Source organism: Coprinopsis cinerea (genome assembly GCF_000182895.1).
Source record: "Coprinopsis cinerea okayama7#130 chromosome 10 map unlocalized cont3.10, whole genome shotgun sequence".
Taxonomy (NCBI): Eukaryota; Fungi; Basidiomycota; class Agaricomycetes; order Agaricales; family Psathyrellaceae; genus Coprinopsis; species Coprinopsis cinerea.
In genome coordinates this window covers 1,763,150-1,785,467 of record NW_003307535.1, presented here as the reverse complement: position 1 = coordinate 1,785,467, position 22,318 = coordinate 1,763,150, and the positions used below count along the sequence as shown (strand labels likewise).

The following is a 22,318-nucleotide window of genomic DNA, read 5'->3' as shown; positions in this document are numbered from 1 at the left end:
ACTATCTTCGACTTCTACCGTGGTCCACGCTGCCGATGGGACAGAGAGTCTATGACGGTCATCTCGATTCTCGGTCTATGCCTCACACGGAGTGAAGCTTGTCTCATCGGTGCGGCCTCTAACGGCAACGGTAGAACCATAGGCTCTCTGAAGTCAACAACTTGTGACTCTGTGATCATGAAGACGACCGCCCACAAACCCGCTTGACGACCTTGTCGGCCTACTCTATTTCGCCTCTTCAAATATGGTGCATCGAATACGTAAAAATCTAGCAGACTTCTGTTTACTGAGTCCTCAAACGACGACCCCTTGTCATTGCCAAATCAGACGCCACCGCTGCCAACATCACGTTGAATGTTGCATGAAATCCAGTCATCGGTGAGCTCTGTCTACTCCACTCCCATTCAATATTACTCGGATCACCTTTCTCTATCCCACCCAGCTCTGGCCAGCAATATGCTGCAATTCGGCGGGCGAAATTGGTCCTTGAGTTCGGGCGACAAGTATCCAGTTGAACATTCATCCTCTTTTTTCGTGGTTAGGCTTTCACTCTTCTCACTTCTGCCTCTCTCCTTCCTGAATCTGTTCTGTTTCGTTTATCCGACCCTCGCTACCCCTCTTGGGCAATGGTCATTGACATTACCGCTGCGAAGCAGCGCAGTTCCAGGCCCTGTCACGTGGATTTCCGTCACCTCCGAAAACGGATGTTACCCCACCTAAAAAGGAAGCCACATACGGTTGTCCAAACTGGGTTGAGAAGTCGCTTGAAAATGTGGGCAATAATTGGGAATAAACGCGATTTACCAATTCCGCATCCGCTGTTCCCTTTGTCCCCTCGAGTCATATCGTCATCCCGTCGCATTTCGCACCGCAACATGCCGTTTATGTAAGTCTAGTCCCATCTAATTTACCGTTTCTTCTTGGGTCTGACAAGGTCCGCCCACTAGATGCCCTTGTTTTGAAATGGGCGAGGTATTTGTCGACTTTGAGAAGCGGTGGTCAAGGGACAATGGGGCTGTCAGTCGATTGAAGAGAGTGATTGGATGACGGTCCATCCCTCCGTTCTCTGTTCTGACTTGACATTTCCATGTTTGGTGCCAGCCCGCTTTGAATCCCTTGTTCCTTGTTTTCAGTCGGTACTTCATATACCCTCTGTGCGAATGTCGAGCTTCTGCGAATATTCCTTTCTTCGTTTCTCCCTTCCTCTTTTTTTTTTTGTTAACTCTCTCTTTTCAAGGGCGTGGACCCTGGTCTTTGGGTCGCTGGAGTCCTCATAGGGATTAACGGCCTTCATTGGTATCGCTCAGGACGGCCTTCGCCCACACCGACCTCTACGATGACTGCCGCCTCCATGATCGCACTATCGACCCTATGGTCAATCTTGCTGACGGGGTTCCTACCCATCAAGCGCGTTTACAGCGATGTCCCAAGCCTAGCGCTCGTCGTATGGTTCCTCACCGCTAACTTCATCCACGCTGTCAACTCTGCGGTATGGGCGGGGAATGTGGACATCCACTCGGAAATCTGGTGCGATATCAGTAAGTGGCCTGAAATATAATCGTAGCTCTCTCCGAATCTGATTTTGGGAAATGATATCAGCGACAAAGTTACTGTTAGGTGTGAATGTCGCAATCCCAGGTGCCCTCCTTTGTATCGCAAGGCAGCTGGAGCTGGTGTCGTCCTCGCGCAAGATTATCGATAGCCCGATCGTCAAACGTAACTCGACGATTTTTGAGGTTATTTGCTGTTATATGATCCCTTTGATCTATATGTCCCTTCGTAAGCTCAAGCTTTGCTTCGGCTTCTAACGCCCTTGCTCACCGGGTCGCAGATGTAATATCACAGGACTATCGCTTCAACCTTGCCGCCGACTTTGGCTGCTCAGCTTCGATTCACCCGTCCACTCCGGCGCTCGTCACCATCTGGACTCTTCCTCTGGCGCTGTGTGCGATTACGATGTTCTTATGCGGTATGTGGTATTGTCCATAGACTTTGTTCCTGCAAGTAACTTTGGGACATCTGTAGGCCTTGCCATCCACCACTCCTTCCGACACAACACTTCCGCCTTTGCTACCCACCTATCATCCCGAAGTACGACTATCTCGTCTTCTTCACTTTTCTCTCGCAAGATATTCGTCGTCATGTTCATTACTGGGGTATCGGCCGTCACCACCCTCTTTCAGCTCTTCTCAATTCCTACCCTGAAGGAATGGACGAGTTGGGACGAGGTGCATGCCAAGTTGGGTGAAGTCGATATACTCTCACCGGAAGACGCTGGGAATGTCGCGGCTACTTGGTGGATCCTTTTCACTATCTCGACCATATTCATCGTCTTGACCCTCGCATTTGGGGAAGAGACGAGGGATGCCTACAAGTCCTTCGTCAAGAAGTGGAACAAAAGGGAGGAAATCGCCAGGGAGGTCAAGGCGGCATGTAAGATCAGTTTCAGGTTCCAACTCCCTGCTCGGTATGTGTTTATCCAACTATGGGCGTTCATCAATGATATTAACATCATTTGGATCTACAGGCGTCCTCGAACCCACCTTCCGCAGCCCATTGTCTGTCGATCAAGATTGGATTCGAGCGCGCGCCCTCACATGGTCGAACTCAAGTCCGGATGGGACGACATGTTGGACTTCAAGTATCCCAAGAGCCCCTCCCCGACTAAGCGCTCACGGTCCCTCAAGTCCCCGCCCATCTCGCCTGTGTCAAGTCGGAGTCCAAGTTCTGCTTCGTTCCGTGGCGGCGATATCCAGAGTCCCATCACGCCAAGCACAGGCCCCATGTCCGCTGAAGAAACGGCGTTCATGAACTCGACAATTTCATATCTTGGCTCCCCTCCCGCCCACACGTTGGGCGTTTCGGCTCCGTTGCAGGCTTCATCTCCGAGTCCGGTCACCGTCCGCCAACCGCCATCGCATCCGACCATCCCGGCTTACCACCTTCCCCGCCGACCAGTTCCAGTGTTGAAAGTAGCGATTGTTGCAGACCCTGTCCTGCCCCTCGCTGACGCGGCTAAGCTTCCCGCCACCCCTGTGGCGAAGCTGTCTACGCCCCCCAAAGCGCCTCGTCCTCAAATTGACTCGGTCTTCCAAGCTGACTGGCCTGTCCCACCTGTTTCACCTTCTCCCACCGCGAGTGTTAGCTCTCGTTATGAGACAAGGTCGCCTACCCTCTCGACTCGCTCTTCTATCGGTGCATGCTCGGATGTTCCTTCTTACTATCGCCAACCTCACACCGAAGGAGGGAGACCGTTTGAAGGGTCGAGTGTTGCCATGCATTCGCCAACACCTCAGCGGAGCCACGGCCATCACAGGACTCCATCGCTGAAGCCTAGTCTTCAAAGCCTGAGGGCCAGCTGGGAGAGGATGAGGCACGGTTCCAGTCCTGTCGGCTATCCTGGTGAAGGCATTCACATGACGGTTGTTCAAGAAACGGTATAGGTCTACTACTCATCTGGCTTCGTTCACGGTTTTTCACGCTTCTTATGTTCATCATTGACTCGTCCATTCTTTCTTAAGACTCTCATTTTCGCAAGTATGTATTATCTTATGCGGAGGATTGAAGGATCGTATTCGCATTTCGTTGTGTCTGTCCTCCCTTCCACCTTTCTGTATCTCGTTGGTTCTGGTTCAACCCCCCTTGATGTATCCTCCACCTCTCATCCTATTCTGTGTAGCATAGATCTCTCTCCGCCTCCTCTTCGTTCTCACATTCTGTATCATAGCATACCATGGGGTTTATGACTTCCTATGTCTCCCGCGATATCCGATTCGTCACTTCCAAACGTACACAACTTGAAGTTTTAGATAATTCTGTGGTCAAATGCAATATAGATATGTTGCTTCATATGATGATCCCGTGGCTACAAGGCTATTGTGGTGCGCCTTAGTCGAAACATGAAGTCGAAACCGTTTCGTCATGAACCGCTCATCCCTTGGGCGCCTCCCACCTTATTGTCTTCGCGTTCCCGATTGGGCAGCTGACTAAGCATGAAGACAATAACGAGTGGCTCGTCGCTGGCGTACATAGGCAGCGACCTCTTCTTTTGGGCGACAGACTGCTTTCATTCCCCTGCGCCCTCATACACCCTCAATCCGTTCAGTCTCTATCGCTCTCCTCAGTCCCCAAAACCCGGAAACTCAAAAATGGCCACGATGGCGCTGGGATCGACACCATCAGGATGGATTGGATTTTCGGACGTAATGGGAAGGGCTAGCGAGGTACGTGCGCCTTCACAGTCTAATGCACGACTTGTCTTACCGTTTGCTGTTGAGAATAGGCAGCTGTGTGAGGGGCTTGTTCAAGATTTGTTGCAATGGACTCCAGGGCTTGTTCTTCGAAGCAAAAGTTGACAGCTCGTTCGTCGCCCGTGCCCTGGAATTCTTAAAGTCCGCCTCAAAACCACAAGGAAGAGCCCGTTTCCAGGTGCGTTGCTATTCAAATTTCGAAATCGCCAGACCCTTGTGCTAATTACTTGGGCTTGAAGGACGTTCCTTAACCTGGATACGCGCTTGTGCTCGGCGACTTAACCTTGTACTTGTGGGTACACGTGCTATCGTTCCCAATCGGGAAGCTACCTTGATATTTCTCTTCAAGTCCTCCTTCGCCGAAACTTGTCGCACTAAATGGCGCCTCCGGAACGGCTTCCTGCAATTAATTACCCACGTTTTCTGAAGGAACAGGGTGGACGGAGATACGTGTGTCAGCGGCGGGATGATGGGTTTGAAGCGATACAAGGGGACCTCCGAATTTGGGTGCGCTTCTCCTGGCTTGTGATCCTTCGGTTCCCGCCTAATTAGGAAGTGACAAGCTCGCCTCCAAATTAGGCATGGGGTTTTGGGCGATTGCTGGAGGTGGTGGGTTATTGAGGACAAGGGGACGACCTAATCCGCGTACAAGCAGGAAATGTCAGAGCATTTCGCTCTTAAAACTGCGGGCGCTGGTCGTGATTTTTCACCAACCGCCCCTCAGCGACTCTTTCCTCCCTGTACTCATCAGAGTTGGTTGGGCCCCTCCCTCGTCTCCATCCCCCAGGCGTCACCCCTCCCTTTCGCACACAACTACACACCAGGAGACGGATTCAAGATGGCTTACCCCGCGGCTTACCCGAACTGGGTCTTCTCCATGTTCGCCTTCATTGGTTTCCTCTGTTGTGCTATTCCCTTCCCCTGGCACTTGGAAGGTGAGCACCTCTCGTAATCTACTGATACAACTTCAAGCTGACCTGCCTTCAGCTTGGAATACTGGGACATGTCTTTACATGTTTTGGACGGGCCTTGGGTGCCTCTTCCAATTCGTTAACTCGATCGTTTGGAATCGGAATGCAATTAACTGGGCTCCTGTCTGGTGCGACATCAGTAAGTCTATCATCGATCATCCTATCGTACTGTTGCTGACAGTCTGATAGCTGCAAGGTTTATCGTTGGATGCTCTTGGGCCATCCCTGCTGCCTCGCTTTGCATCAATCGTCGCCTCTACCACATCGCCTCTGTGAGGTCGGTCACCATCTCCAGGGCTGAGAAGCGCCGTGCCATCATGGTCGACTTGGCCATCGGCTTGGGTCTCCCCATCCTTGGAATGATCCTCCAATACATCCCCCAAGGCCACCGCTTCAACATCTTCGAGGATGTCGGTTGCTACCCCTTCACCTACAACACCCCCGTCGCTTTCGCCCTTGTCTGGTGCCCTCCCGTCGCCATCGGCCTCGTCTCCGGTGTCTACTGCGTCCTCAGCATCCGGAACTTCTGGAAGCGACACAACCAATTCTCGGAACTCCTCTCCAACCACAGCAACCTCACCTCCAACCGTTACATCCGCCTCATGGCCCTCGCCGCCACTGACGTTCTCCTCACTGTCCCCTTGGGCAGCTGGGCCATCTCCCTCAACGTCTCCATGGGCATCCACCCCTGGTTGGGATGGGAGGATACCCACCGAGGCTTCTCTCGCGTCGACCAATTCCCCGCCATCCTCTGGCGAAGCGACAAGATCACCGAGATTTGCATCGAGTTCACCCGCTGGAACATTGTCGTTTGCGCCCTCGTCTTCTTCGCCTTCTTCGGTTTCGCCGACGAGGCCCGCAAGCACTACAAGTCCGCCGTTTCAACCGTCGCCAAGAAGATGGGCTACTCCACCTTCTCCTCCACTGGAAGCGGTACTGGCATCTTTGCATCCACTGGCAGCCGCTCGCAAGCCACCGACAGCATGGGCAAGATTCGACCTATTCCTCCCATCCACGTCCACTCCGACATGCTCCAGCGCCACCGCTCTATCGATTCGTTCACCAACGTTTCTGTGACCGACACTCCCATCGACGAGAAGGAGAAGGGATTCTCCCCTACCGCCTCTTATGGTGCTTTCACACTCTCCGACGTTGGCGGTACCCTTGCCGACTACTCGCCCAGCACCGGGTCATCGGCTTCCAGTATCTCTTCCCCTGAGCAACCCCGCTCTCCTTCGAGGCTCTCGAACAACGACCAGCCCACCACCCTCGCCGTCCCCGAGCCGGCACGTCACCAAAGTGACAGGTCTGCTGTATAAAACACGCCCTTAACATTCAGCACGCTGGTTCCGTTGTTTATTGCTTCTATTATTCCCCCCTCACACTGTATCGACCGCCCGTAATGTGTTTCCCTTCCTTTTGTTCCAACTACCCACTCTTCATCTTCGTGACAAACGCACTGCATACCCACTTTGGTTCGTTTTCTGATGTAGCATTATAACTCAACCCACCACCACTGTAGCTTTAGTATGACTCGATTGGGATCTTGGATTATACCAGGCCTAGTACATTTCTCTATCACTCTGTACACGGTAGAAAGTAACTCCCTAATAGTAGGGGTTCAAAATATGACTTGCTTCAAACATACAGCTCCGGAGTGACTGCAACAAGTTGTTTGCAATTCGATTTGCTTGAACTTGAGCGCTACGGCTCGCGTCCTCGAAGTTGAATAGAACGCAAGGACGATTGGACTTCTGTGGACCGCAACTCCGGCTCGACTGGGATGACTCTCTGTACGATGTAGCCTCAGACTGCGGGCAGGTCAAAATACTAATCACTGTCGCCACCTTTCAATTCACGGAGACTTCCAGTATTAGGACCGTCCTCCGCGTTCCTACTAGTGAGGCACGGGTGTTGGAGGAATACAAAGCTTTTGGCTAATTGAATGTGTCCACTTCACTGGTATATCGCTGCAATTTGGAAATTAAAGCTGAAAACATCTGCACCTCATTGACAGGTCGGTCAGCTCGACCCAAAAGCCACTTCGTTCTTAATGAGGTTGGGAATCCATTGGCGTGGATGTACGGCGAACAAATAGAAGTGACTCCCGGCCGTAACCAAAAACTGGACAGGCGCGGACCTAATTGTCTTCCTAGTCAAAGCGACTCGCCCAACATGGCGTTTTCCTCTGCGTGACGTTCTGTCTGTACAGAAGGGCAGGTTGCTCGTGACGAGAAAGGTTGTGGCTGCCCAGGACCTACCACAGAAAGGCTATAGCACTAGAAAGGCAGGCATGACTTACGACCTCATTGACTACCTATACTCATGAAGGTACCTGTAAACGAAGCTTGGTCCAGCACAATCGAGGTTCTCGAGGACAATGGGCACGCTTTTGCCATGTGTGGCATAAGCGCCCATAATCCTCGTGATCATTGTGTGGCTGTGTGTGAACTTTCTTCCTTTCTGACCAAATGACAATGAACAAAACTTGTTCTGTGATCCCATTTCAAGGGCCGACGCCTCTTTCTTCCTAACCACAACCATACTATTTGACACCCTTCTCGTACTGAATTACATTTGGAGGAGATCCATCGAGAGTTATAACAGAAGACTGGTGCTATGAAGCCCACGACAGAGCCGATGTGAGTGTTTTCCGATATCTACCCCCAATCGCTGAGTGGCATCGCTAACAACGACATACCAGAACGCCGAAGCGAGACCCGGTGGCTCAGGCTGCCTTTGGGGCTAAATCAGCTCCCGTCGGGGCGACTCCACGAACAGGGCAGGACATCACCAATGTCGACGACACGACGACCACACTTCGCCTCGACATCGCACGGTTGATGAACGCGGAGATCGTCCTTTGCGATCCCGACGCCTTCCTCAACTACTATATGCCGAAGTGCGACGCGGATACCGCAAAATATGTATTAATTCGCCTGGCCACTGAGAAGAGGTCAGACGGCACTACCGTTCTTGTACCACGCCACACTTCCAACACCCCAGTGGACTCCAAGCAAACGGGCGACGATGACGAGGTATCCGTCAACGCAGACGGTGAAGGCTATGAGGAAGGGCCTGAAGCCTCTGACACAGAGGATGAGACGGACGACGAGCAGGGAGCCACATCGATTTTCAGGAAAAAGGCGAGAGTGACTTTGGAGGAAGCCGAATTGGACGATGGCGAAGAGGAGTACCCCGACGAGTTCGAGCGAGAGGCGACGGAGAACCTGAAGGACAGAGGAGACACGGGCTGTATGGAGGATTTTTGCCCCTACGGCCTCCACGACTTCAAGTACAGGCCGTCAATGGTGAAGAAGACATACCTCGTCAACAAGAAGAAACGAGTTGCCAATTTGCGCAAGGTGGACGAGGACTCGCTCTTCAGTACTCTGACTGGCATCGGAAACGCCGTACGCGATGCCCTTCGTGCCAGAGGAGTGGTGGTGAATGACTATCACATTTTAATGTGTCCTAACACGAGATTGTCATCCGGAATTGGCGGATGTGATCAGAGAATCGATGCCGCCCTCACCAAGAAGAAAGATGTCAAGGGCATAACAGTCTACGACATCATTGTACCATTCGAATTCAAGGTGGATTGCAAGAACAGCATCATATTTGAGGTATGTGACTCTCCGGCTCTCAGGTGATCATGTGCGCTGACCTTGTGACCATAGAACCGGAGACAAGTGGTCTCGCACGTCAATCATACGATGAATGACGACCCTCGACGGCTGTTTATGTATGCGGTGAGTTGGACACCTTTGGTCTTCGAAGCTCATGTATAACCTTGGTCCAGATCTCTATTGAAGACGACCTTGTGTCCGTTTGGTACTTTTCTCGGTCGCATTCGGCCAAAGCCGCCTGTTTTAGCATGGTCGAGGTGCGCGTTCTCTCGAATCTGATACGTTATACGTCCTGACTTTGCTTGCGGCTCCAGCGACCCGATATCCTAATCAAGGTTTTTATCTCGCTTTTCTGCGCGACGGATCAACAACTCGGCTTCGACCCATATGTCACCCTCGTTGAAGACCACAGATTTGTTTACGAACTCCCGCCCAACGAGTATCGCTGCAAGTCTCTCTTCTACCGGACCATCGAATCCATCATCAACCCGCGCGCCCTGCGGCTTCGTGGACGATCAACTCGAGTTTGGAAGGTCGAGCAGGTGCAATCGAAGAAGGGACCACACCCGTGTTGCTGGGACGGGGGAGATGATATTGAAGGATGTCTCGCTGAGCTCTGATACGGCAACAGAGTTTGACATTCAGAATATGATGTTCAATGATATGGACAAGTTTGCGAGTGATCCGAACTGGCGCGAGCGCGATATTTTGAAGCACTGCACACCGGAGCAATTGGACGAACTGGCGGGTGTTTTGGAGGGCTGTCGCTTTAGAGATCTGTTCTCGTGTGTCAAGGAGCACCATATAGGTGGCTCTGGTCTTCTCGTCATTCCCTATGCCTGGAGGCTTCCTTCAGTCTTTATGAGGCCGATGAAGCTTAGCCAACCCTGCAACAATGTTCGCACCAACGTTGCTGCCGACTTCCCATTGAAGGATAGTTTGTCGAACCACGATTCGAGCCAAATGAAGGAGTCAACGCCAGCGGTGGAGATGCTGCCAACACAGGCATTAATGCCTCGGCGACAATGTCGACTTGTTTTCCACCATGTCTATACACCCCTGTTACATATCCGGACTATGGGGGATGCTATGGATATCTTGAAAGGATGCGTCTTAGGTATGTGTATTCCTTGGAATTTCTTGCGTGAGCAGTTCATTGATCTTCGAACACCAGCTCTTCGTCTGATGTTCTGCGCGGGATGGGTCCACCGAGATCTCAGTCCTAGTAACATCCTCGCCGACCGGAACTCTCCCAGTGGTCCTTGGCAAGTCAAGCTCTCCGACCTAGAGTACGCGAAACGGTTTCCATCTGATTATTCTCCAAGTTCCACGCCCAAAACGGTGAAGTTCATTAATTCGGACCTCCTTCATCGGCGCACTAGAGACTTTCCGGAAGCATCTCAGAGTGGAGTACAAAAGGCGGAATGGCCGAGGCAAGCAAAGGGACACAGGAAGCTACTCCTGGATCATCAGCGGCACTGTCCGAGCGTTCTTCCGCGCCATAGATAAGTCCCGACAGGATTGGGCGAGCATCGAGTTAATTGAAGACCCAAAGCCAAAACGCAAGATCGCGAAAATGAATGAGTCCTCTGACAACCTTGATGCTCCGCCTCCGGATCCACTCACCGGTCAGAAGCGCAAGTTCCCGCAGGTTGCAATTCGATTTCAACTTTCTAGCAGTATCAAAAGTTCTAGCAGTATCACTACGGGCCATAGGGTCACTGCTCGCCTTCCTTCGCGCGCAAGGGAAAAAGCACCTGCAGCACCGACATTGCAGACATCGGCGGAATCCACTTTGCGTTGTGTGGGAATCGGAAAGGATGTGAACGAGGAGGACGAAGCACAGCAGGGACGAACAAAGAGAGCCCGTCGTTGACCGTGGTGCATCTTTAGAAGTAGACAGTCCCTCCTCTTACTGCATTGTCCATGAAGCTTTGTGCAGGGCTCGGACGCTGGTACATGGACACCACGGTCACATCGTAACACCTGTGAATGTGCTGCCAGGTTAGTTAGCACAGATTAATATGTATTCACCGATGTTTCCAAGTACAGTCAAATACCAATCCCTATCACTTTAAGAAGCATGAAAATTTCAATTACTCCACCTTGCTGAATGAGGTATCACTGGGCCGTCTATTCACTAGGTAATGTCCTTGGGCCCGGGGACCTTGAAGACGAAAGTCAGGAGCCTTGAATTCGCCCTATAGGTGTGCCTCACGGGTAGTTACCGAATTATCCCAGGCATGTGGGGCGTCCTGAAGCAGATTAGACCAAATCTTCGGTAACATTCTCCTCATTTACTGTCATCGCGCAATACCTCAGCCAACCCCATCTACTCGATGATTTCGTGGAATGCCACAGGCCGATGGAGTCGGAGGTTGGACGCGATCGCGTGACGTGGGAACTTTGGCCAGAATGGGTTACGTGCGCCATCACGTCCGTCGGTTGCCTCTTGTCTTTGAACCACAACCATCGTTTTACTGAGCAAACCAACTTTCTAACTTTAGCCACCCCTCCGACGACATTGGTTATGGGAAAGGAACTCGTTACATGTCCTGCAGAAGGATTCATTCAAACTTACCTCCCGAAGGATGGTTTGAGCAACTTCGACCGAGTCATGGCAGAGCTGAAGGCGCAAAAGGTCTTGGAAGCTCATACACGACCCCTCACTCAACCCGCTTCAGCTGAACCTCGCAGCACCCATCGATTCAAGGCCTTCAAAGGGCTATTCCGATCTGGTCATGCTAAACCGACTCGCGTCCTGAAGGCGCTTCAGGCAACATGGAATACCGTGCGCAAGGCCATGGGAAGGATCGCCGAGACAGACATCAACAAGTACTCTTTCAGAACTATTGAGGGGGAAGATGCCACTGTTGATACCTGCCTAACGATTAACACGGATGCGTCTCTGAGTTCTACCGACGTGGTGATTCCTTTCCGTGTTGACTCTGTGACCAGTTGCAATGGCCAGGTACGGGATAGTTTTTGCGGGCCCATCCTCTTCAGCTAACCATTTGTCGGCGTTAGAACCATTCCGATCCCTTCTCGGACTTCTTCCGTGTGATAAATGAAGACGCCCGCCGAAGCCACCTCTACGCAGTAAGTACGTCGACTTTGGATTCGTCCGCGACCTGATTAGTTTCTTTGCCATTAGATCACCATTGAAGGTGCTGATTTGTCGCTATGGTATCTATCTCGATCAGAATGTGTTAAGTCTACTCCGTTCAACATGGTAGAGGTAGGTGTCCCCATCACAAATATCAACGCACCCAGCTAAACGAACGATATTCAGCGCGCCGACCTCCTCATCCAGGCGTTCATCTCGCTGATGTCAGCCACGGATGAGAAACTCGGTTATGATCCTTTGGTCACCCTGCTCCCGGACCTTACCTACGTCTACGAACTGCCACCAGATGAAGGTAGAAAAGACGCTCTCTACTACCAGACTGTCGAGCTCGTTTCCGAGTTCCACTCCGACGATCCTGTCGGGCGCAGCGCGCGGGTTTGGAAGGTGAAGCAGGTGGTCTCCCCCACTGATCTGAATCGCGTTCCCGAGACTTCCGACAGAATCCTCAAAGACGTTTCCCTCGATGCACGCATGAAACCCGAGGTGGATATTCAGCGACAGCTCTTCGCTGATATCGCTGCTTTCGGGAAACGTCCTGACTGGCGTACCGCGAACGTTTTGAAGGATATGCGAGACGAGGATGTCAAGACGCTCGCGGATGCCTTTGACGGGGACAACTTCAAGAGATATTTCTCGTGCATCATGGCAAGTCACGTCGGCAAGGCCTACTCCCCGGCTATTCCCCTCACCAACAACTGCAGCCCGAGCTGTTTGCCCAAGCGCCGGTGTTTATACGCTTACGAATTCGTCTGCACGCCGCTCCACGACATCCCTACACTCGGAGAAGCTATCGACATCCTCAAGCAGTGTCTGACAGGTAAGCTTTGTTGCGCTAGTTGGGTTCCACGGTCCACTGACGGCTTTCGCAGCAATGCGGCTTATGTATTGCGCTGGGTGGATCCACCGTGATATCAGTGTTGGAAATATCCTAGCCTCTCGTAACACGCCCGGGGCTGTCTGGGAGGTGAAGCTGTCCGATCTCGAATTCACGAGGAAGTTCCTAGACCCAGAGATTTCCAGTGATGAGAAGCCAATCGTAAGATCCGATTCGTATTCTCTGCCCGCCAAGAACTAACTATTGACTTCTTGAAGGGCACTCCATTTTTCATGTCCTGCGAGCTGCAAACTGGCATTCCCATTACACCGGACCCAGATCTCGCTGCGGAGCTCGACCGCGATAGAGACTCCGAATGGTCGGAAGAAGATTCTGAAGAGCTCCAGCCAATACTACACAACTTCCAGCACGATCTTGAATCTATCTGGTGGATAATCCTCTGGCTTGTGACCGCCCGGCTTCGCGGTTGTTCATCGCGCGAATGGAGCAGTAACTTCTTTAAACAAACAAACAGCCACTGGTATGGCAGCAGACGTGAATCGCTCCTGTGCGGTGTAAAGCCATTTCATTTGGGAACGGACTTTCCAAGGGATCTTCCAGCGAGCCTTCTCGGGGACCGCTTAAGCTTCATACGATGGCTTGATGCCTTCAGGCTTGATCTGTGGCGCTCGTACAAACTGCGGTACAAAACAAAAGGACAGGAAGATCCAGGCAGTTATTCGTGGATGATGGGCAAGGGCGCCTCCAAGTTCTTCCGCGGCATTGAAAAATCTCGGGAGGCGTGGGCTTCTGTCCAACTCATTGTCGAGACAAAGCTACGGGAGGCTAGGCAGACACCCCCTCAGCCACCGCCGTCCAGGAAGCGAAAAGCGGAGGTGGTAGTGGGAGTTCCCAGTATTGGTAACCGGGCCCCGGCGGATGAACAACGTGAAGAGAAGCAGCCTCATCGGCCTCGAAAACGACTGCGACTCGCAGCGCCCGACTCCACCGCTCAGAATCACCAACGCTCGAGACCCGTGACGAGGTCGATGACGAGGGAACAACGCAACGCAGGCCCGACGACGAGATCCATGACACGCCGCCTCCAGCAATCCGCTTCTGGCTCCTCCCGACTGACGGGATCCTCAAATAGGCGAACTCGTACATAGATCCATATTGTTCTTCTGCTTCACGTACATAGTATAAACGGTCACCGGCACCGCGTTATCCCGTTCCCATGCGCCATGCTTAAGCTTCGTATAGATGATAGATGCTTGTAACTGATACATATCCGCACCTCTTCGTCCTCATAGAAGGCTCATTAGATTAGCCGACTCTGCGATACTTCTCATATTATAACCTCCTGTTAGCCTTTCAGGACCTCACTTTGTATTTTACTTTCTATATCTACATAGGATGAAACCGCGACTGAAATGAACACTTGCGAAGGACTGCATGCATCCCTCTGCGTTCATATTCGCTGACTGGGACCTCCAAGGCGAACCTCGCGGCATTTATAATTATACCAGCTTCGCTGGCACGTGCCTGCGGCACGGGTACGGTGGTTAGGGTCGGGCTTCGCCCTCCTGGCGCGGTGTACTCGCTGGGCCTCAGCTTCTGGAGAGCGCACAAGTGTTTGAACAATGAGTAAGACGCGAGCTGAGCCCCTCAAACGATTCAAGGTCCTGCATGAACACTTGCCTTCGAACCACGACGTTAAAACATGACCTCAGGGGTCCCTTTCTCTCCAATTTTGGACTTCATCGACACCTACCTACCGAACACTAGCGGTTGATACCGTCATGAAATTAGAAGGCCTGATTACGAGCCTGTGGATCTTAACTGAACCACCCAATAGCAGTACCCTAGATCTAGACTATCTATCCACCCATTGACCATTGGAGGAGATCGGATTGAAGGCGTCAAAAATCAATGTGGTCGAAGTGTGAAGAAGAATACGCTTCATGGAATGCGTTAAAGACATTAAGGTAAGGTACTACAGCGTGATGGAGAAATTCATAACAAAAAAGTATCGTGTATCCACTCTTGAAGGTAGTCTAGATGGTTGGCTTTCCTCTGGGCTCGTATGGAACCAGGAGAGGAAGGATGCAGCAAGCAACGGTAAGTCCACCACCAACGTAGGCAGGGACAGTGCTTTCAATTGGGTAATACAAGACGAGCAACGGTGCGAGGACACCAGAGATACGGATGAACATGGAAACAATTGCGTTTCCTGTTCCTCGGTTTTTGGTGGGGAAGACTTCGGTGGTGAAGGCGTACAGAACGCTGTACAGGACCTTAAAAGCGTCGCATGTCATCAGCACTCATGTTTAAAAGAGAACAGAATGGGACGAGAGACGCACAGCGCTTCCAAACTGGTAACCGCAGTTCCAACCGAGAAGAGCGTTCGAGTTCTTGGAAGTGGTGCTTGCCAAGAGGAAAGTGCCGGATAGAGCTGTAAATGGTATCTGGGTTTAGCGCCAGCCTACTCGCTGGAGAAGATGGTGCTCACCGCAGCCAATGGCCAAGGTCCCTCTGCGTCCGAGGAATGGGATCTCAACGGCCAAACTGGCCAAATAGGGGGCGATGAGACCGCAAGTCGAGATAATAAATTGCTGCGAAGATGATTGAGTCAAGGAGCATGCAGCCTCGACGAGGATGCTCACGTTACGATAAGTGATGTCAAGTGGTGTGCCGGCGCCAAACTCCTCTGCGCGAAGAGAAAGTCTGGAGGCAATGTGTCAGGATAAGCATATAGACAATCTCCTTGCTAGACACTCACAGGTAGGGCAGGAAGCTGTAATAGAGTGTAGTGGCAAGACCGATCGCACCTAAAGAAGATTTTAGATCACGCCCAAAGTCATTCAAAATAGCAACTTACTCCAGAGGACAATCAAAATGACGGTCGACAAAGCCATCCTCAACGGCTTGAACAACGCGACAATACGTTGGAAGACATAGCCAAACTTCTGTCCAACTGTGGCGGGTTCTTCGGGACGCCCGCTGCCAACCTTCTTGAGGTCCTCCACGGTCAAGGAGCACTCGACTCCATTGTACTTAGCGATGGCCTGTACCACGGCGACAGCCTCTTCGTCCCTTCCTCGAGCGAGGAGGTACCTGGGGCTTTCATGGATAGGGAACGCGAAGAACCGGACGAGACCGAGGAGGAGGGTAACACTTCCGAAGGTGAACATCATATACCTCCATCCCATGTTCCCCTCCTTGGTACAAGGATTGATGAAGTCGCAAGCTCGCTTGGGGATAAAAGCCCAAGCCAAACCAGCGATGAACATGTTACCAAGGATCCAGAACGTTTGCAAGGCTGTGAGGAGGTAGCTATGCGACGCCGGCATGAACTCTGGTAAACGCATACGTTAGACAGACATTGAAACGGATATGGCCTCTTTTCCTTACCGAGGAAGATTGCGGAGTCAATGGGGATGTTTCCTACAATCCATTTAACCGTATTAGCACTGTTGGAATCTCGATAGTACTCCTATTCACCCACCTCCTGCACCAAAGCCGAAAAGACCGATGAGAACGGCAAGCTGGGTGAAGGTGTTTGCACCTCCTGCCGCCGTGGCAAACACACCGGCGACAATGAGGGTGAGGTTGAATGGCCACCTTGAAGAAGGCTTAGTTCTCAGCACCCCTTCAGAAAACGCAAACACTCACACTCGTCCATAGAGATCAGACATGAGTCCCCAAAAGGCGGCTCCAACGAACAAGCCGGCATAGACGGTGATGACAAGATACGATGGATCGACCGTGAAGAACTCGGGGAGTGTGGTCGGAATGAGGAGACCCGGAAGGAGCTACACGATAACGCATAGTGTTGTCAGTATCTCGTGTGGGGTATCGACAGCGAATGATGCATTCGCTCACCGGTAACACGCTATCACTATTGCATTCAAGAAAAAAGGTCATCAACTATCAGAATGGCCTTTGACTTGCGGTGATTGACTTATACGTACAGGAACCAGCCAAAGCCAGACACCACGAAGAGCAGGCGCTATGAGAAATGGGCTCAGCGCTTTCTGAAGCGAGAAAACAACTTGAGATAACATACGTGATATTTTCCGAACCCAACGCTCTGCATGGCGTCGTTTAGGACCCTGAGCTTGAGCTCAGTATCGGACTCGTGACCGAGTCCAGTAGCAGTTCCCTTCTCTACCTCTGCCCCATGGCTTTGCGTCGTCTTGAGATCCTTTGAGTCCCGTGAGTTTGAGCTCACGCTCGCAGCCTTCTCCGGAGCAGGGTTGTTCGTCGTAGAGGCCATGACTCTCTGCAGTGTAACACGAGACGGAGTCACGCAGCAGGAAGGGCGTCGAAAGGAAGGAGCTGCAGCAATAGTGTCAGAGGTACCGTCCGTTTTAAAGATGACACCGGCGGATATGATTTTGTGGACATGTCGTTACTGAAATCACTGAATGTGTAAAATCAGAAGGGTGAATTAGAAGTCCGTTTGTTTGTTGCATGTAACGTCAGGTCTGAGCAGAGAGTCTACAATTGACGTTGGTCAAAGTCTTGGTCTATGGGAGAGGCTGAGTGTAACCGGAGTGTTCGGTAACGTTATCTTGATGTGCGTATCTGCTAATAACTCACTCTTACCTCACGGTTCCCAGAATTGTAGCATCGGCCAACATAACACTCCTTTTGGAGATTATATGTCTCATGAACCTTCGAACCTCCTCCTTTTGGTGCGCATTAGGCCCTTGATCCTGTGGGCACACATCGATGGGCTCGACTGTTTTAGTCTAAGTTATTGGCACTGATAAGGAGGGGAAAGGGGGATCGACTTAACCCTGACGCGATAGACTATGATATATTGGGCCAATCAATTATTACAGCTATGTGTTCTTTGCCCAACCAACGAGCTCTCCAAGATAGAACTCCTGCCACGCACTGAGAGCGATGGTGGGCGCTTATTCAGTGCTGTTCCTGACGCGTGGCAAACGCGAGGCTGGATTGATGGGCGCTGATGGCGGCGAGAATACTGGGCATCTTTGCGGCTTGCCGCTCCCGAAACGGACGGTCCGGGGGCTCCAGAGGGCCTCAGCTATCACATCCGTTAGTAGGTCCTTTGGATAGCCCACAGGTCTACTTAACTCAGTTTCGTCTTGACGCTGGCCCCGTGTCAGGTGCACCTGGTGCATCCAATGTATTCTTCGTCGCCCCTTCAGGTTCCCCGTGAGTGAATCCATGACGTCCGCCAGCCTGTTTTCCCTGACCCCCTTCTTTCACACCATTACGGCGATAACTTACATCAACTCCCAAGGCAGGCATGAGAGAAGTAATTGTTCGTTGACATTTGTGTTGCTCAATCGCTTTGTTTTGTCCTCGGCCCTTACTTACGGCCTTTGGCTTTTCATTACCATGGGAAAGATGTTGAAGGAGGAAAAGCAAGGATCATTGTTTTAGCGGGCATCCATATCCCATACCGTAGTAGAACCTAACCAGTACCCGAAGGTTTTCGAAGTATAACCATTCAAGAATTTTATTCTGAGCGCCATTGCCGATAGAGGATTTCTCGGACTAGGATCGTTTTACAAAGTCGATTTTGCCTCCATGGATGCGGCTTATTGCTCCTTGCACAGGCTCGGCCTCCGGATCCACCGGAAGCGCGAAGAGTCACTCTCGGACACCATGGCTCGGCTCCGACAACGCTCCAATGCCTTCATATAAGCTCAATCGCAGAGCCCAATGCCAACAAGTATCTCTCATTCTTACCATGGCGAAGTACGCAGGTATTTCATGGTTTGACTTTCTTGGATTCGCAGGGACATTTGCCACATTGCGTATGTCTCTATTGCTCTTTGCTAGCACTCCTACTTATCTATCCCTCAGCTTTCTACGTGTTGTGGAGCGTGTTGGTGACTGCTTTGAAGAAACGCCGGCTAACTGGCTTGCGCAAGGCTGCATTAACCTCCAGCGCGAGGTACATAAATACCAGATCATCTGTCGCTCAGCTCCAATACCTGTCCGGCACATCGCCTTCTGTGTACGCGTCATGGGCGAGGCGCCATGGCTTTCCGGCCGTGATAGAAGATCTGAGGCACGATGCACGGCTGTATTGGCTAGGACCAAAAAGAACTGACAAAGTCATTCTCTACATTCCCGGTGGGTTCCATTTCACGAGTCCATAAACCGAACCGGGTTTAACAGGAAGTAGGGGGCGCCTTCTTCGCCCCTATCTTGAGTGTCGCTCTAAGCTTCTGGAATTATGTGAGGAAGTCGATGGGAGGCGAAGGCGATGTCGGCCTTGTCGTTCTTCAGTACTGTAAGCTCCAGGCGCTTTCAACCTTTCCAGCTTACTGACCCACTCGCTAGCTGTACTTCCGGAAGCAGGATTTCCGACACAACTTCGTCAAATATGCGGAGCCATCGATCACCTTCTTCAATCAGGAACACGACCCGATAACATACATATTGTCGCGGACTCGGCGGGTGGTAACCTCGTCCTGCAATTCTTCTCCCAACTTCTACACCCTCTGGAAAACGCGAACGTCGAACCTATTCCAGCCTTGCGAAAGCCCTTTGGAAGCGTTTACCTCCTGTCTCCCTGGACCAATCTCCAGATCGCAGAGCAGAGAGGGCAAAAGAGCGCCGACGTCATCAACACCAAAGTGCTAAAGGTTTGGGCAAAGTCATATATAGACACTATCCCCAAAGGACAGGAACATTATGCCAGCTTTCTGACCCCTGGAAAAGAAGATTGGTTTACAGGCTTGGGTCAATTCTGTAACCGCATTATGGTGTCGTTTGGAGGAGACGAGTGCATCAAGGACGATGGGGTGGATGTTGCGAGATCGCGACTTTCACAGGATGGAGTGGATCTGCGGCTCGAGATTCAGGAGGGTGGTGTTCACGATGATCCATTTTGGGACTTTACCTCGTCGGACAACCCTTCGTCGGTTGGCACTCTGACACCGATCATCGTCGAATGGTTAAAGGAAGGGTTGTATTCCAGATCATAGATACAGTAGGCCCTCAGTGACCAATGACCATGCATATCTTGTGGAATTCGATATACTTCTCGTGCTTCGGGTGCGCTAAGTATTGCAATTCGAAGTTCAACCCTTCCAAGCAGGCTGATCGTCTAGCGAGACTGTCGACCTCTGGGCTCGTACGGTACAAGCAGCGGAATAATACCGGCGACAACTAATAGACCACCTCCGATATACGCTGGCGTAGGCGTTTTCGCATCCACTTTAAGGGCAATTAGAGGTGACTGGTTTGGGGATGATGTTAGAAATGCCTTGGAAGGCGTTCGTCTTGAACCTACCAGAACTCCAGATATGCGGAGAACTGTAGAGACGATTGCCATGCCAGTACCCCTGCTACTTGTTGGGAAGACCTCTGAGGTGAAGCTGATCAGAAGACCATACATTGCCTGTCGGGTAGTATGAGCGAACAGGAAGAGAAACAAACAGAAAGGTCGCTCACATGGTTCCACAGCGAGAACCCGCAATTCCAACCAAGCAATGCATTCGAGCTTCGGGAAGTGGTGCTTCCAAGTAATAACACGCCTGACGCGACTACCAACCCCGGTGAATGTGAGCAAGCATTTGGGGCGATGGACATGGATCAAGTTCTCACTGCATGTAATGGCCATGGTTCCTCTTCTTCCCAATAGTTTGGTTTCAGCAGCTTTGCTCGCGACGTACGGCGAGAAGATGCCACATAAGGCGATGAGGACTTGCTAAATCGAGGCGTCAGGCGTGGCTCCAACTTGAAAGGAAGATGGTCACGTCACATTCCGATATACGACGGAAATTGAAGCATCCCCGAAAGCGTCACCGCGGGTGGCCAAGAGATAGGGAAGAAAATTGATGTAGAGAGTGGTTGCAAGACCGACCATGGCTGTCGACGAAGGTACGTTAGAGCCAGCCTCTTCGAGTGTGTATAGCGCATACTCCACAGTAAGATCAGAAGAACTGAAGACACGCCCATCCGGAATGGCATGAACAAGGTCTTGACTCGTCGCAAAGCAAGCTTCGCTTCCTGGCTTAGTATGCCTGGTTTCGGTTCCGCGTGCGACTTCTGATGACCGTCCTGTTCCATTGCCTCCAGACCGTGTAGGGAAAGGGGGATGGGTACCCTATTGAAGGTTGCAATCCGGTTGACGATATCGACGGCTTGTCCCTCTCGTCCTCGACCAAGCAAGTACCGCGGGCTTTCATGCATGCGAAAGACGCACATCCTGAGGAGTCCAAGGCACAGTGTAGTCCCACCGATAGTGAACATCAGATATCGCCAGCCCATATTATCTGCCTTGCGACATTCGCCGGAATCATTAGAATCACAAGAATAATTTCCAATGAGAGGCCACGCGACGAGAGTAATGGCGATGTTGCCCAGTACCCAGAAGGTCTGTAACGCGGTCGTGAGATGTGAGTGAGAGGAAGGCATGAACTCTGCGTGTCGTCAAGTCAAAATCAGTGAATTCTGGCAGGTAATGTGATGGAACTATACCCATAAAAATTGCAGAATCAATCGGAACATTGCCTGTGTAATTCAAGGTTTTTCTGCCATTCTCTTTGCCTGAATTCACGAGATCCTCACCTCCGGTTCCAAACCCCACCATTCCCACCAAAACGGCCAAAGTAGTAAAGTTGTTCGCGCCTCCCGCAGCGAGACTGAACACCCCCGAGATCAGCAGAGTCAGATTAAATGGCCATCTTCGTGCAAGATTAGTAGAAAAAGACACGGAAAGACCAGCTCGCAGTGCTCACACTCTCCCATACATATCCGCGATGACGCCCCATACGAGTGAACCAACAAGGAGCCCAGTAAAGATCGTGATCACAAAGTAGGCTCCGTTAACATGGAATTCTTCAAGGAGAGGAGGGATGAGAAGACCGGCGAGTAGCTTCATACACGCGCACTAGATTAGATGCTATATGGTTTAAGGAGATGGGATTGCTTACCAGTGTTGCGCTATCGCTATTGGATTGGATTAGCGACCGCGCTCTGGAAGACAGTACCGCAGTGCGTCACTTACATAAACCATCCGAACCCGGCAACAATGAAGAGGCGACGCTACACCAGGAATTTAAAACTCTGAAGTGGAAGCAAGGGGCATTGAACGTACATGATACTTCCCAAAACCAATGCTCTGCATCGCGTTGTTCAAGACTGCCAATTTCTGCTCGTATACTGAAGCTCCATCCTTCGAAAGTTCGCCACGCTCGAGGTTCACGGAGAGGGGTGATGGATATTTCTCTGGTATCGTTTCATTGTCCGGTGGAGGAACTGTTTCGATGGAGGTTTCGAGAATCTTCTCCGTCTTCATAGTCGACATCGTACGACGGACACCCAAGAGACTTGTTTTTTGGGCCGATTGGCAACGGTGCCGCGGGAGTAGATGGAGGGGGAGAACGAGAGAGAGGGAGGCAGTTAGAGGCCAGCCTGAACGTTTGAACGCCGGGTAGTTAAATGAAACTTCGGAGAGATCTTCGGTTGCAAGATAGGCTTCCCTGATGGATTCACCCGACGATCTAGAACTCTTGTGTTCGCAGTCAGGG

At 51.5% G+C, this 22,318-nt stretch overlaps 7 protein-coding genes across 7 annotated transcripts; 5 read left to right on the top strand and 2 right to left on the bottom strand.

Annotated features, from left to right (window-relative positions):
- Positions 1-875: 875 nt before the first annotated feature.
- CC1G_02153 (pheromone receptor) lies at positions 876-3,848 on the top strand (the record flags this gene model as incomplete). Its single annotated transcript, XM_001834365.2, has 7 exons — positions 876-886; positions 948-1,017; positions 1,102-1,154; positions 1,420-1,538; positions 1,600-1,779; positions 1,990-2,467; positions 2,528-3,848. The coding sequence occupies 7 exons, from the start codon at positions 876-878 to the stop codon at positions 3,441-3,443; spliced, it is 1,827 nt and encodes a 608-aa protein (XP_001834417.2). The 3' UTR covers positions 3,444-3,848.
- A 1,121-nt stretch (positions 3,849-4,969) lies between these two features.
- CC1G_02151 (pheromone B alpha 1 receptor) lies at positions 4,970-6,868 on the top strand. The gene is made up of 3 exons (XM_001834363.2): positions 4,970-5,185; positions 5,238-5,360; positions 5,411-6,868. Exons 1-3 carry the CDS (start codon positions 5,089-5,091, stop codon positions 6,538-6,540), a joined length of 1,350 nt encoding a protein of 449 aa, XP_001834415.2. The 5' UTR covers positions 4,970-5,088; the 3' UTR covers positions 6,541-6,868.
- Positions 6,869-7,840: 972 nt separating this feature from the next.
- CC1G_02150 (other/FunK1 protein kinase) lies at positions 7,841-10,726 on the top strand (the record flags this gene model as incomplete). The annotated part of the gene is made up of 8 exons (XM_001834362.2): positions 7,841-7,863; positions 7,926-8,847; positions 8,902-8,973; positions 9,024-9,107; positions 9,165-9,357; positions 9,482-9,967; positions 10,025-10,139; positions 10,198-10,726. The coding sequence occupies 8 exons, from the start codon at positions 7,841-7,843 to the stop codon at positions 10,724-10,726; spliced, it is 2,424 nt and encodes an 807-aa protein (XP_001834414.2).
- A 741-nt stretch (positions 10,727-11,467) lies between these two features.
- CC1G_02149 (other/FunK1 protein kinase) lies at positions 11,468-13,960 on the top strand (the record flags this gene model as incomplete). Its single annotated transcript, XM_001834361.2, has 6 exons — positions 11,468-11,821; positions 11,878-11,949; positions 12,005-12,088; positions 12,143-12,794; positions 12,847-13,013; positions 13,070-13,960. The coding sequence occupies 6 exons, from the start codon at positions 11,468-11,470 to the stop codon at positions 13,958-13,960; spliced, it is 2,220 nt and encodes a 739-aa protein (XP_001834413.2).
- Positions 13,961-14,848: 888 nt separating this feature from the next.
- On the bottom strand, positions 14,849-17,070 carry CC1G_02148 (hypothetical protein; the record flags this gene model as incomplete). Its single annotated transcript, XM_001834360.2, has 9 exons — positions 14,849-15,088; positions 15,155-15,246; positions 15,304-15,406; positions 15,458-15,518; positions 15,574-15,622; positions 15,673-16,149; positions 16,300-16,415; positions 16,467-16,606; positions 16,861-17,070. 9 exons carry the CDS (start codon positions 17,068-17,070, stop codon positions 14,849-14,851), a joined length of 1,488 nt encoding a protein of 495 aa, XP_001834412.2.
- A 1,392-nt stretch (positions 17,071-18,462) lies between these two features.
- CC1G_02147 (hypothetical protein) lies at positions 18,463-19,768 on the top strand (the record flags this gene model as incomplete). The annotated part of the gene is made up of 4 exons (XM_001834359.2): positions 18,463-18,589; positions 18,639-18,911; positions 18,964-19,071; positions 19,122-19,768. The coding sequence occupies 4 exons, from the start codon at positions 18,463-18,465 to the stop codon at positions 19,766-19,768; spliced, it is 1,155 nt and encodes a 384-aa protein (XP_001834411.2).
- A 122-nt stretch (positions 19,769-19,890) lies between these two features.
- CC1G_15343 (membrane transporter) lies at positions 19,891-22,095 on the bottom strand (the record flags this gene model as incomplete). The annotated part of the gene is made up of 12 exons (XM_002910390.1): positions 19,891-20,022; positions 20,077-20,184; positions 20,238-20,329; positions 20,391-20,493; positions 20,548-20,654; positions 20,708-21,208; positions 21,267-21,299; positions 21,357-21,472; positions 21,527-21,663; positions 21,722-21,737; positions 21,796-21,833; positions 21,886-22,095. The coding sequence occupies 12 exons, from the start codon at positions 22,093-22,095 to the stop codon at positions 19,891-19,893; spliced, it is 1,593 nt and encodes a 530-aa protein (XP_002910436.1).
- Between the last annotated feature and the right edge of the window lie 223 nt (positions 22,096-22,318).

Coding starts and splice junctions, on each gene's coding strand:
- CC1G_02151 (XM_001834363.2), top strand. CDS start 5,089: ATGGCTTACCCCGCGGCTTACCCGAACTGGGTCTTCTCCATGTTCGCC. Junction 5,186..5,237: donor CTTCCCCTGGCACTTGGAAG/GTGAGCACCTCT, acceptor ACCTGCCTTCAG/CTTGGAATACTGGGACATGT. Junction 5,361..5,410: donor TCCTGTCTGGTGCGACATCA/GTAAGTCTATCA, acceptor ACAGTCTGATAG/CTGCAAGGTTTATCGTTGGA.